This window comes from Myxocyprinus asiaticus, chromosome 47 (genome assembly GCF_019703515.2).
Source record: "Myxocyprinus asiaticus isolate MX2 ecotype Aquarium Trade chromosome 47, UBuf_Myxa_2, whole genome shotgun sequence".
NCBI classification, from domain to species: domain Eukaryota; kingdom Metazoa; phylum Chordata; class Actinopteri; order Cypriniformes; family Catostomidae; genus Myxocyprinus; species Myxocyprinus asiaticus.
This window is the reverse complement of record NC_059390.1, coordinates 15105099-15119287: the sequence shown is the minus strand read 5'-3', so window position 1 is coordinate 15119287 and position 14189 is coordinate 15105099. Positions and strand designations below refer to the sequence as shown.

General features: G+C 39.2%; 1 protein-coding gene across 4 annotated transcripts in view; it reads left to right on the top strand.

Annotated features, from left to right (window-relative positions):
- LOC127437039 (plasma membrane calcium-transporting ATPase 1-like) overlaps window positions 1-14189 on the top strand; it is a 73658-nt gene that overhangs the window by 33429 nt on the left and 26040 nt on the right. For all 4 annotated transcript variants that reach the window (XM_051691665.1, XM_051691668.1, XM_051691666.1 and 1 more), the window contains exons 3-6: window positions 11924-12121; window positions 12233-12490; window positions 12615-12740; window positions 13425-13586. In XM_051691665.1, coding sequence (XP_051547625.1) covers window positions 11924-12121; window positions 12233-12490; window positions 12615-12740; window positions 13425-13586 — 744 coding nt within the window. The remainder of the gene's footprint in view (window positions 1-11923; window positions 12122-12232; window positions 12491-12614; window positions 12741-13424; window positions 13587-14189) is intronic.

The window sequence follows — 14189 nt, the reverse complement described above, 5'->3', positions numbered from 1 at the left end:
ACAGCCTCAAGTCTTTTTGAGTATGATGCTACAAGCTTGGCACACCTATTTTTGGGCAGTTTCTCACATTCTTCTTTGCAGGACCTCTCAAGCTCCATCAGGGTGGATGGGGAGCATCGGTGCACAGCCATTTTCAGATCTCTCCAGAGATGTTCAATCGGGTTCAAGTCTGGGCTCTGGCTGGGCCACTCAAGGACATTCACGGAGTTGTCCCGGAGCCACTCCTTTGTTATCTTGCCTGTGTGCTTAGGGTCGTTGTCCTGTTGGAAGATGAACCTTTGCCCCAGTCTGAGGTCAAGAGCGCTCTGGAGCAGGTTTTCATCAAGGATGTCTCTGTACATTGCTGCATTCATTTTTCCTTCGATCCTGACTAGTCTCCAAGTTCCTGCCACTGAAAAACATCCCCACAGCACGATGCTGCCACCACCATGCTTCACTGTAGGGATGGTATTGGCCAGGTGATGAGCAGTGCCTGGTTTCCTCCAGACATGACGCTTGCCATTCAGGCCAAAGGGTTCAATCTTTGTTTCTCATGGTCTGAGAGTCCTTCAGGTGCCTTTTGGCAAATTCCATGCAGGCGGAAGTTTCTCCTCTCTCCACAGAGAAACGCTGGAGCTCTGTCAGAGTGACCATCGGGTTCTTGGTCACCTCCCTGACTAAGGCCCTTCTCCCCCGCTCGCTCAGTTTGGCCGGGTGGCCAGCTCTAGGAAGAGTCCTAGTGGTTCCAAACTTCTTCCATTTACGGATGTTGGAGGCCACTGTGCTCATTGGGACCTTCAATGCTGCAGAAATTTTTCTGTACCCTTCCCCAGATCTGTGCCTCGATACAATCTTGTCTCAGAGGTCAACAGACAATTCCTTGGACTTCATGGCTTGGTTTGTGCTCTGACATGCACTGTTAACTGTGGAACCTTATATAGACAGGTGTGTGCCTTTCCAAATCATGTCCAATCAACTGAATTTACCACAGGTGGACTCCAATCAAGTTGTAGAAACATCTCAAGGATGATCAGTGGAAACAGGATGCACCTGAGCTCAATTTTGAGTGTCATGGCAAAGGCTGTGAATACTTATGTACATGCGATTATTTTCTTTTTTTTTTTTCTTTCTTTTTTTTTTTTTTTATTAATTTGCAAAGATTTCAAACAAACTTCTTTCACGTTGTCATTATGGGGTATTGTTTGTAGAATTTTTGAGGAAATAATGGAATTAATCATTCATTATTTTGGAATAAGGCTGTAACAACTAAATGTGGAAAAAGTGAAGCGCTGTGAATACTTTCCGGATGCACTGTATACGTGAGGTGGTTTGCAATACCCAGCCCTAACAATGCTATTATTGTTAAGCGAATAAATATTGTATATTGGGGCTGTTAGGACATAAACAAAACCTGCTCTTAATGATGCTTAGCGTTACAAATGTAATGTGTGACAGAGCAATTAATTTATCTCTTACTCTGAGATAATTCAACTGCATGATATGCACGGCATGTTTGAATGCTGTTATGTAGTGTCACCTGCCCAGTCCTGCCCTCACAAGGTCTGACTTTAATTAGCAGGTGGTGAAATACTGAGTGATTGAAACAGAGGCTTACTATGCTGTCTGTAGGCCAGAGCTATACCTTTGTCATAGTGTCAGTGGAAACTATAGCGTCAGTGGAAATGTATATTTTGACATTGTTGACATTTATGGCTCAAATAATGGGGTCACACTGATGACATCAATATGTCATTGTGCACTGACACCTAAATATTTAGGTTTTCAGAAATAAATGTCTAGGCCCATTCTGTGCCTGAGCTTTGTGAATTGTATGGAAATATGCTGTTGTCATAGAAAAAGGGTCAGATATTTTTTTCTTTATCAACATGTATGCTAAACACAATACCTTGAAGGGCCCTGTCTACAGCGATCCGCCAGTATAGCTCTAACCGGTTCCCTGTGCTTCACAGTAGCACGCTAGCAGGCAGCCTTGCTGTTATGACACATTTTAAAGCTTAATCAGATCACTCAGCTTTACCTTAGGAAATTAAACTGTTATTCAAGATTACAAAAGCTTTGACAGTTGAAAAGGGATTTCTAATTAGTAAATTTCTCAATTATGAAACAAAACCACTTCTAATCTTTCCACTCTTTCAAGTTTAACTTGTTACTTTTTTGAGCCATCTTGGCTTCACTTTAAATGCTCTTTTCCTTTCATTCAGATAAATGTTTTTATGCTTTATTGGTATTCTAGCCAACTTGGTTCCTAAGATCTGTTGGATAGAGTTCTACTAAAAATTAAAGCCATAGACTGTATCCAGTGCTCTAATTAAGATGTGTTGTAATTGATGGGATTTTAATTGAAAGGGCTACTAGTATACATGACCCAGCCTCTCATGCAGGGACTAAAAATGAAATGTTTTCATTCAAGTCTCCAGCCTCTTTTTCAAATTGTAACCGGTTAGAACAAAATAAAATAAGTTAATAACATTCTTTTTAAAATGACAGTACTCTGCATTAAGGGGTGGGTGAAATACCAATTGTAGTGTTGCCAGATCTCGCAAGAGAAACAAGCAACCTGATCAGGGAAAAGAAGCTCAAAATAAGACACTTGCCTCACCAAAATTAGCAGAAATTTGTAATTTAAAATTTTTCCTGTGTGTGTGTGTGTGGTGGATTTATCAGCATAGAAATCATAAGCATACAGTTAATTAACAGTTAAGTATAATTTTAAATACAGATCTGCTTCTCAGTCAAAACCCAGCAGCTTCAAATCTGTATTAATGCATCATATCTAACAATAATTCAGTAAAGACTTGGAAACTTTACTTTACTACTTATGTAGTACTTATACATGGCTGTTAAAAAGGTCTTCATTCACAGACACAGGACACAATAACACACTTGTGCCTCACTGTGTTATTGTTGATCTGTGTGTGTGTACTATCTATCTATCTACCTATCTATCTACCTACCTACCTACACTACCGTTAAAAAGTTTAGGGTCACTTTTTTTTTTTTTTTTTCATATTTTAAATAATAGTAAAGTCATCACAATTATTGAATAATAGAAATGGAAATATGAGAATTATGTTGACAAAAAAAAAAATCCAAAATAAATCAAAAATATATTATATTTTAGCATCTTCAAAGTGGCCACACTTGCAGACGTGTACTCTTGACATTTTCTCAACCAACTTCTTGAGGTATCACCCACCCTGGGATGCTTTTTAAACAGTATTGAAGGAGTTCTCATCTATATGCTGGGCACTTAGTGGCTGCTTTTCTTAATTATTCGGTCCAAGTCATCCATTTAAAAAAGAAATTTTTATATAAAATTTTAGTTTTGTAATTAAATAAATTAATATGTTGGCACAATTATATTTTTGTCTACAAAACTAATTTCAAACATTTAAGCATACACCTTCAGATCAAAAGATTTTTAAGATCACGAGAAACTTTTCAGGCAAGTGACCCCAAACTTTTGAACGGTAGTGTGTATATACAGTTGTGCTCAAAAGTTTGCATACCCTTGGAGAATTGGTAATATATGTACCATTTTTAAAGAAAACATAAGTGAGCAGGCTAAACACATTTCTTTTATTTCTTATGGGATTCATATTCAACTATAGGTTATAACAGAATGGCACAATCAGAAAACAAAACATGGCAACAAAGAAAAAAAATGAAATGACCCCTGTTCAAAAGTCTTCATACCCTTAGTTCTTAATACTGTGTATTGCCCCTTTTAGCATCAATGACAGCGTGCAGTCTTTTGTAATAGTTGTCTATGAGGCCTCAAATTCTTGCAGGTGGTATAGCTGCCCATTCGTCTTGGCAAAATGCCTCCAGGTCATGCAAAGTCTTTGGTCATCTTGCATAAACCGTACGTTTGAGATCTCCCCAGAGTGGCTCGATGATACTAAGGTCAGGAGACTGTGATGGCTACTCCAGAACCTTCACCTTTTTCTGCTGTAACCACTGGAGGGTCAACTTGGCCTTTTTCTTAGGGTCATGCTGGAAAGTCCAAGAGCGTCCCATGTAAAGCTTTCATGCAGAAGAATGCAAATTGTCTGACAGTATTTTCTGATAACATGCTGCATTCATCTTGCCATCAATTTTCACAAGATTCCCTGTGCCTTTAGAGCTCACACACCAACAAAACATCAGTGAGCCACCACCATGCTTCACAGTGGGGATGGTATTCTTTTCACTATAGGCCTTGTTGACCCCTCTCCAAACATAGCGCTTACGGTTGTGACCATAAAGCTCTATTTTGGTCTCATCACTCCAAATTACAGTGTGCCAGAAGCTGTGAGGTGTGTCAAGGTGTTGTCATTTGTGGCATTGGCACAATAAAGGCTTCATTCTGGCAACCTGACCATGCAGCTCATTTTTGTTCAAATATCGTGGTATTGTGCTCCTTGAAACAACCACACCGTCTTTTTCCAGAGCAGCCTGTATTTCTCCTGAGGTTACCTGTGGGTTTTTCTTTGTATCCCGAACAATTCTTCTGGCAGTTTTGGCTGAAATCTTTCTTTGTCTACCTGACCTTGGCTTGGTATCAAGAGATCCCTGAATTTTCCACTTAAGTGATTTGAACAGTACTGACTGGCATTTTCATGGCTTTGGATATCTTTCTATATCCTTTTCCATCTTTATAAAGTTCCATTACCTTGTTACGCAGGTCTTTTGACAGTTCTTTCCTGCTCCCCATGGCTCAGTATCTAGCCGGCTCAGTACATCCACGTGAGAGCTAACAAACTCATTGACTATTTATACACAGACACTAATTGCAATTTAAAAAGCCACAGGTGTGGGAAATTAACCTTTAATTGCCATTTAAACCTGTGTGTGTCACCTTGTGTGTCTGTAACGAGGCCAAACATTCAAGGGTGTGTAAACGTTTGATCAGGGCCATTTGGGTGATTTGTGCTTTCATTATGATTTAAAAAGGAGCCAAACAACTATGTGATGATAAATGGCTTCATATGATCACTATCCTTAAATAAAAGACACTTTTTTTTTTTTTTTTTTTTTTTTTTAATGATCAGTCATATTTTCAAAATCAATGCCAAAATTTCACAATTTCTGCCAGGGTATGCAAACTTTTGAGCACAACTGTATTTATATATATATATATATATATATATATATATTTTACATCGGCAGATTGACTACCCACACCAAGGACTGAATGAGCCACGGCTCTGTAACATCCAGTCTGTAAAATTGGACAAAAATGTGAGGCAACGCCCAGATTGCCGCCGCACAAATGTCCTGGATTGAAATACCCTTAAACAGCACCCACGAGGTAGCCATGCCTCTTGTAGAATGAGCTCTCAAGCCCTCCGGAGGACGCAACCCCAGACTATAACTTAATATAATAGCTTCCACTACCCAATGAGATGGGCGCTGTCATGATATGGGTCTGCATTACGAGAATCAGCCCAAGAAACAAAGCTGATTACTCTTCCTCAATGCATTAGTTCTCTCCATGTACAAACGTAGAGCATGAACTGGACATAGACAATTAAGCTGCTTGTCCTCCAAGGAAAACGGTGGCGGGTGAAATGCCAGCAAGTCCGCTGGCATACACTGGAGTGCGGAGTCGCTCACCTTAGGCACAAAGGCTGGATTCGTTTTAAGAGACACTTGACAAATCCACCGCAATGCGCACACAAGAGTGATGTACCGACAAAGCATGGAGTTCACTAACTCATTTCGCGGTCGTCCATGTGCAGTTTTCAGTGAGTAAAGAAATAACGTTTAATAAAAACAGACTGTTGTGGCACCGCTTTCTGATGTCATTTTCATGTAGGTAAAGGCAGGAAAAATGCTTGATGAGAGAATCTATGGATTATAATGAGCGTTTGTGAGGATATGCAGCTGAGTGTGATGGAAATATTCAGATCAGCTTGACATCTTGTTAGTTTTTCAGAAAAAGAAGCTCACTGGTCAATGACGAGAACACAAGACTCCCCCCCCTTAGTGACAGAATGATTTTAGATTTTTTTTTGGACAGTTTTTATGTGCTTTTCCATTGCTGGAACCATTAACTCAGCAGGGAGTCCCGATGGTCATGTGATTAACGACTTCCAGCTGAGAGACGCTAATGTGCGCTTTGTCTCCTTTCGATTATGTAAATGAAGATTTTAGGTGAATGTTAGCCTCAATCACCATTTGTTGTCATTGCATCTTTTTGGTTTTCCATTCATACGGGTTTGTAATAATATGAGGGCGAGTAAGCGATGGTGCACTATCATTTTAAGTGCATAATACAAATATTTCTGTAAGATATCTCAGAAAAGACTAAATATTGTATCTATAGTTTAGTTTTGAACAAACTTGAACACACACATGAAATGAAGACTTCAGTCATATCAATAATCTTATAAAAGCAGTTTTATTGTACATGGAGAGGGTCCTCTCATGGGGGCTGCCATGTTATGATCACATGACCAGCCAAATACTACTTGCCTAATGTCAGTAAGAACCCTGTTATTGGACACTTTCACTCATGGATGAAATTAATCATGGCTGACTCTGAATAGTGAATCTCTACTATAGTGTTGGTAACTGAACTTTTGCATTTGAATGATGCTACATCCAGTGTAAGTCCAAGACGACACGTACCTATAAAATTACTGAGTGCACCTTTAACCAACATGCCGATTTACTCAATGGAATGTGGTATATTTACAGTATACAAAGCCCTCCCATCACTGATAATTTTTTGTATTGTTGTCTGAATGGTCATGACATGGATGGGTTGGTGAGCTGCATAGTTAATTATTATTTAATATTATATCTTGCCTTTTCTACCTCCTTAAATATTTACTGGATGCTCAATTAGTCTTTTGCCCTGTTTCTTTCATGGGTTAACGAAATAGAGATGACTGATAACGTTTTCTTTTCCATAGAGGCTCCTGTTTTTGTGGCCTTCAGAGTCTTGGGTGAAGGTTGATGTCAGATGATTTTGATTTCCATTGGGAAACTGCAAAAACCTTAGAGTCTTTGCACAAAGTAGAGCTAACACTAGTTTTAGGCTTAAAACACCTAAAGCCACATGCAAATATGAGTAATTAGCTGTCTGAATGCCCATGTTTTGATGGGCTTGGAAGGCTTTAATGATTTCTGAATTTTCTCTTCTCCTGTTGACTTAAATCTTCCCCTCAGTGATGCTTATGATGCTTAGCTGTCTGCATTAGCTGGAGTCAGAGTGAAATTGAGATGTGTATGGCAGCATAAATGCATTTTTTAAAGAGGCGTTAGACCTGACTAATCTGCTCCTTAGCCCACTCTCTAAGCAGGGAGAGAGACTTTAATCCTCATCCTCAATTTTCACACTACACAGGCCTGGATTTAATGCATTGACATGGCAATGATAGGAGCGTGTTTCTGAAACAATTTAGCTGCTGTGCTTTCATTTGAGGAGTACCAATGATTACTTTTTTCAAAGAGCAAAGTTTTGGTGCACATTCTTCCAGTTTGGCTTCTCTTCCCCAATTAGGGTATTTTAAACTGATTTGGCTTCTAGCTCAGCTCTTGAAAATGTACCTGATGACCAGTTATCCTTTAGATGTCACACACAGTACATTAGGACCCACATCTGAATCAGTTTTTATTTGTTATGGTTTATAAGTTTTTTATGTTTAATTTTTTTATGGCAAAGTACTTTCTCCTGTTACATTTTAATGACTAGAGAACAATATGTTAGGTTGTTCCCCCGAAAAGTGTGAACACTACGGCTCTGTGGCACTCTCAAAACATCCCCACTAGTGGTCTAAGTTTAGGGTGAAATTGCTTTCTTTTTTTCTTTTTCTCTGACCAATAGAAGATGGGAGTGTTTTGGGGAAATCTGTTTTAAACAGTCATTATTTTTGCAATTCCATGTGGTGTGCGTGTTTGCAATAAATTGCAAACTTCACTTTAAAAGCTTGTGTCTCCTTCACTTTGTACTCAAAAGTGGCAACCAGTGATGCATGTCATCACAGCCAACCAAAGACTTGATGCGTTTTCTTGCATTTAAAAGATCACAACGTTCCATTGTGATAACACTGCATATGACATTTTTGAAAAGTTTCAACTAGAACAAAAGTGGCTACATTTACTGACATATTAGGAACGGATACCATTGTTGAATGGTGAAGTTGTGAATGCTGGTTCTTTTTTAAGAAACCTACATGTTCCTGTTGTTCAAATGGTGGTAGCGCATGACACTAGCAATAAGAACGCCATGGGTTCAGTTCCCAGGAAGCACAAATACTGATAAATACGTACCTTGAATACTGCAAGTTGTGTTGGATAAGTGTCCAACATTAAATAAAAAATGTTGCTGAAATTTTAGAGTTCTGGTATGTTGTGCTGTTGTGCCAAAGCTGAATGGAATGGAATCCACCACCAGAAGTATGTGTTTGAGACACTAAGTGTTTATGTTGGTGAAACCTTCAGCTGAAATAGAGCGAGTAAGAGTACTGAGGCTGAACATCTCTATGGCTTTGCTGAGTAATGTGGAGGATGTTGTCATGACAATAGGCTCTGCTGACCAGGCTGCTCTGGTCTGTCAGGCAGACCATTGTGTTCAGTCACACATACACGTTCACTTAGAATCCCACACACTAGATGCATTAACACACACACACACACACACACACACATGCATGCTTTTCATCCACATAGCTTACATGTGCCCTGATTCACCACATCCAGCTGTTTTTTTTTTATTTTTGTTTTTTAAATGAACTGAATACAGACACCATGACCTCTTTTGAATACCTGGTTTGAGTATAGAGAGTTATTCAAATGGGCAAACCAGAGGACTGCTGTTAAACCTGTGCATTTGAATAATTCCTAAGAATGACAGTGTACAATGGACCTAACAACATTCACATTGTTTTTTTTGAGACAAACAATTTTGGCATGCCATATTGGGTGTGGATTGAAGTCAAAAGTTTTCGATGGAGGAAATTCCCTGGAGCTTGTGTTAAAATCCCAGTAAATGCTTTTGTGGTGTGGGCTAAATATTTTTACTGCTTAATGGCTTAACCACCAGTATTGATGGATTAGTTTCAATAATGGACTTTATCCACAGTAGCACCATGTTTGAATTTTGATGACTATGAAAACGAGGCTGTGAAGGATAGTCTTACATTCTCTTCTTTGGGTTGTACTGTTGTTAAACTGTTTTTGATCGTGCCGTGGTCTAAACATAAAAAAGGCATCTTTCCATAAAATTCATTAGACAACTATCTCCAGAAAACACAAGTTGTGAAAATTAGATGTGATTATAGGAGCTTTATAACATGACATTGAAATAGCCACTTTTCCACCATCGGGCTGAGTGGTTCTGAGCATGGTACGGAATGGTTACAGTAGCATTTCCACTTGAGTACGGTTCGGCACGGCACGATTATAAACCGTTCTCGGCTCGGAATTTTCAGCATGGTTAGCTAACCGTACTCAACCGTTCTCAAGCATGCTGGTTGAATGACTTTAGTTCGGCAACTTGTTTAGTGTATCTTCATGATTTTATTATGATGGTTATGATGATTTTTCTCCTCGCCAGAGAAGTAGATTACTTGCTCATTTAAACTCAAAATACATAAATATATTCTCATATACTATTTTTATATAATATTTATGTAATATTTTATCGATAAATATCCTTTTTTGCTAGTCTAGAAACTTTTGCCTTTCTGCATGCTCGTGTCCGTTGGCAAATACTAGCCCTGAGCAAATGATGGTAAACCTCTCGCCTTTTTCTCTTTCTTTACAGCCCGACCGATATGGGATTTTTGAGACCGATACCATACCGGCAAATTCACCAATTACCGATATGGTGGCCTATAGTTAATTTTTGAGTTGGAATGAAAACAGACCTTTTCTATGTGGGTTGTGCACTGATTTTGCACTGATATGACTGTGCAAAGGTACTCAGAAGGCTGCTATCTTAAATATTTTTATCAAAGAATATTTGACGTTATTATTGTACATTGTCAACAAATTCTAGAAATGAACACTGAGAAAATAAAGAATACATCAAAATACAATAAATAGCTTAAAAAACATCCGTACTGTATGTTTAGTATCAGTCAGTTGCTGACCATTAAAGAATAAATTCAAATAAAATAGCTAAATAAACATCAGTACTGTTAAGTATCAGTCAAATGCTGACTATATTACTACTGCCAGTCAGTTATTGGCAGGTTGTAAAACAAGAAGCATTTACACCTGCTGAGTCAAGAGAAAAACAGCGGCAGCGGTGTTACACCGTATTCTGCTATACAAGTTCAGGGGAAACTTTCAATGGTGGAAAACCGGACTTTTAAATATTACATTTTATAAATACTACAACTGGAATTGTTCGGTGGAGGGGGTACCAAACTGTGAATTCTGAACAAAACAGTTTGGTGAATACATGTTTGCACATTAGCTTCCACTCAGCTGACAAGTAATGAAAGTAGCTACATGGTTAGCTAGTTAGCTATAAGCTCGTTATCACGGAGAGTAAAAGATGGACCAGCGTTGCATCTCATCAACTAGGTAACAGCGTAGCGTGAAATCAACACTCAACAAATACAGTCCTCCACCGCACTGTTGTCTACTGAGCTGCAAAAAGATGCTCTGATGCTTTCCTTTCAATCTGCTACATAACTGACTGCACTGACAAACTATAGCTGGCTAACAGCAAACAGACATGAGTGACATGGTTGTCAGGGACAGGGTTAATGTTATATTAGTTATATTGAAAAGGGAAAATGATGGGGTCATTATTTATTAACTTTCCAGTATGTATTTCACAAACTAATAAGCAACTTACCGTGGAGACACTGCTTAAATCCGCACCGTTTAACTCAGCCCTGTCTGCAGAGCCACCATCAGTTCAGAGTCAGCTCTGTAAACAATGGAGTCGGAGCACGCTCTGCTGGACAAACTACGTAATGACACCAATTCTAAAGCATTGTTTTCTAAATTATATGTTCTGAAAAAAAGTTTTCATATCTGCGCATAGCGGTAAACACATACACCAATATATCGGTTGGGCACTACTTTTTGCGACATGGTCTGTGTCTTCACTGTTTGTTAGCAAAGTAAAACCAGGGGGAAAAGCAGTTTCCTAAAAACTGGAATATGCGATCATCCTCCATAGCGCATTCGCTCCAATGTACCTCTCACGCTGTCACCAAAAAATGGATCTATTATGTGTATTCTCCTGATTTCACCACACCACAGTGGAAAAAGAAAGCATAACCGAGCCAGCTGGCCCGGATCGGTATTGAAGGGTATGGTTTTGCGATAAGAACTGTTCGGCCCAATGGTGGAAAAGCGGCATAAGTCTATCCCTCATTCTCGTCAAAAATCAAATTTGCCGCTACTGTGAAATAAGATCTATTGCTTGTAATCAAATAAAAACAAAACCATATAAACCTTACATATTTCTGTAAATGTTTTTAACATGGATTAAGCCTGGACATAGATGGACATAACTGAAAATTGCTTTAGTTCTGTCAGACAACCTTGGACAAGTTACTATTTCATTCCAGTTATAAGCAGACAGTACTACAATAATTAAAAGAATATAATACAGAATATAAAGAATAGATGAAGGATGAACAAACAGTGTTATATTCTAAAGAATTTAGCTTGACATTCTTCTGTTCTGTTCTTATTGGCTCTGAATGTTGTCTTAAAACAGAGAAGCCCAATTTTTTTTTTTTAACTGCTCACATCCACAATGCTTCTCTGTGACCTTTTGACCCCATCCAGAAAGAGAGTTTATCTTTGAAAGCTACCGTTTGTGACACACAGGCCTTTTTCTTCCTTATTTATCCTAAGACTTATAAAAAATCTTTGATCTCTGAAAGATGCTAGCCTATGTGAAAAGGCTGTGTTCAGTATTTGCTTTAAAAATTAATTTTGTTTCTTTGCCTTTTTCTTCCAGGTTTAAGTGGGCAGCCCTCAGATATTGAAAAAAGAAAAGGAGTGTTTGGACAAAACTTTATACCCCCCAAAAAGCCAAAAACCTTTCTTCAGTTAGTATGGGAAGCATTACAAGATGTAACATTGATTATTTTGGAAGTTGCAGCAATAGTTTCTTTAGGCCTTTCTTTTTATAAACCTCCGGATTCAGATAGTAAAAGTAAGTAGCCTATTTTTTCCCTCTGGCTTCATTTATAGTTCATTATGTCATTTCATCAGGCTGTTTTATGTTTATAGGGAGCTGACTTTTACTTTGTGTGTTTGTGCGCAGACTGCGGGGAGGCAGCTGGAGGAGTGGAGGATGATGGAGAAGCAGAGGCAGGGTGGATAGAAGGAGCAGCTATCCTCCTGTCTGTTGTTTGTGTGGTGCTCGTGACGGCATTTAACGACTGGAGTAAGGAGAAACAGTTTCGTGGCTTACAGAGCCGCATTGAACAAGAGCAGAAGTTTACGGTGGTTCGGGGAGGACAAGTCATTCCAATCCCTGTGGCCGAGATCGTCGTCGGGGACGTTGCACAAGTTAAATATGGTGAGCTCCCATTAATTGACTAGATCTCTTTGTTTCCTTTCGAGTGATTATTACCTTTTCCTAGTTAGTAAAAACCTTGATATAACTCGAAATAAACAGTTGTGATGGATACTTTCTTTGTCAGGTGACCTCCTGCCTGCTGATGGTGTTCTCATCCAGGGCAACGACCTCAAAATAGATGAGAGCTCACTAACTGGAGAGTCTGATCATGTGAAGAAATCACTGGAGAAAGATCCTATGCTGCTGTCAGGTGGGGCTACATCCACAGTTACTGCAAGGGATTATTAGAATGTACTCTATTACAAACATCTTTCAATTCATGTTTGGCTGTGTGCCATTTATAGTTTGCACTTTTATGAGATTTCACCCAAGCCATAGAAATATCCAACTGTGGAGTGCAGATGTTAGCTATAGAGAATCTGCTGCCTCTCAGCGAGCCTATTGCACATCTTCAGCTAATCCCATTTTATGAAAGCCAGTTGATCCTCTGATAGAATGGCATTGCTGTGTGCCATCCCAGAGGAGATGAGGGGAGATTTGTGAGCATGAGTGGGCACTCCTCCAGCAGGGTCTGCATTAGCATGCCTAGTTTATACCCCATCAGAGTCCTCTCCTTGACGTTTTCCAAAGATCCCCTCACCTCACACAAAGCTAACTTATGGCTTCAGAAGACTTAAAATATAGCACACGAGTCATTTGGACTACTTCATTTATTTATTTTTGGAGCTTAACAGCCTTGGTCACTACGTACTGTCGGAAAGAAAACACCTGTGTGAAGGTTCCAGACTTTCAAAGACAGTCATACAAGATTTGGAAGTAAATAATGACAATGTTCATTTTTGTATGGAATAATCCTTCTGGACCAAGCTCATAACAGAAAATGAAAGAAAGTGGTTTGGCCTGGCCCTCATTCACCTCACCTTCCTCTGTGCAGGTACTCATGTAATGGAGGGCTCTGGAAAAATGGTGGTCACTGGTGTCGGAGTCAATTCCCAAACTGGAATCATCTTCACGTTATTGGGGGCGGGAGAGGATGAAGAGGATGATGATGAGAAGGAGAAAAAAACAGAGAAAGAACGAAAAAAAGAGAAGAAAAGTAAGTTGTTATTATTTGGTGGTGATTGGGCGATATGGTTACAAAAATTTATATTTTCTCAGCTAACCCCAAAAAGGGCAAACATATAAAGGTAGCTCTAAAAATTAATTCATTGCTATTTTTTTAGCACATTATGGTAGGGCTGCACAATTAATCATATTTTAAATGCAATCACGATTTCTGCCTCTCACGGTTAATTAAGCATAATCGTCTGCGATATTAGTGAGCTAGCAAACAGAAGGTGTCAGCCAGGTGAAGTTGCAAATTGTTGTTCATTTTCATTATAAACTGTGTCTATGGATGATAGACCAAATCGCAGGCTCTTTCCTAGTCCGTTTTCACCTCACCTGACCAATCACGCTCTCTTCAGAAGTTCGCTACTGACCAATCACTTCTTGGTTTCTCATTCGAGCACGTGCTGAAATACAGAACTGCACCGCAGATATTTACGAGTCTCGTATGTGCGGCACACAAAGATAATGATACAGCGTTCTGTGCTTGATGCGCATGAAATTAATTCCATCTCGTGATTTGATAATGTATGTTTATACAGAACAGCTGTGCTCAGAGTTCGGTTCGTGCACGTCGCTAACGTGCGCTGAC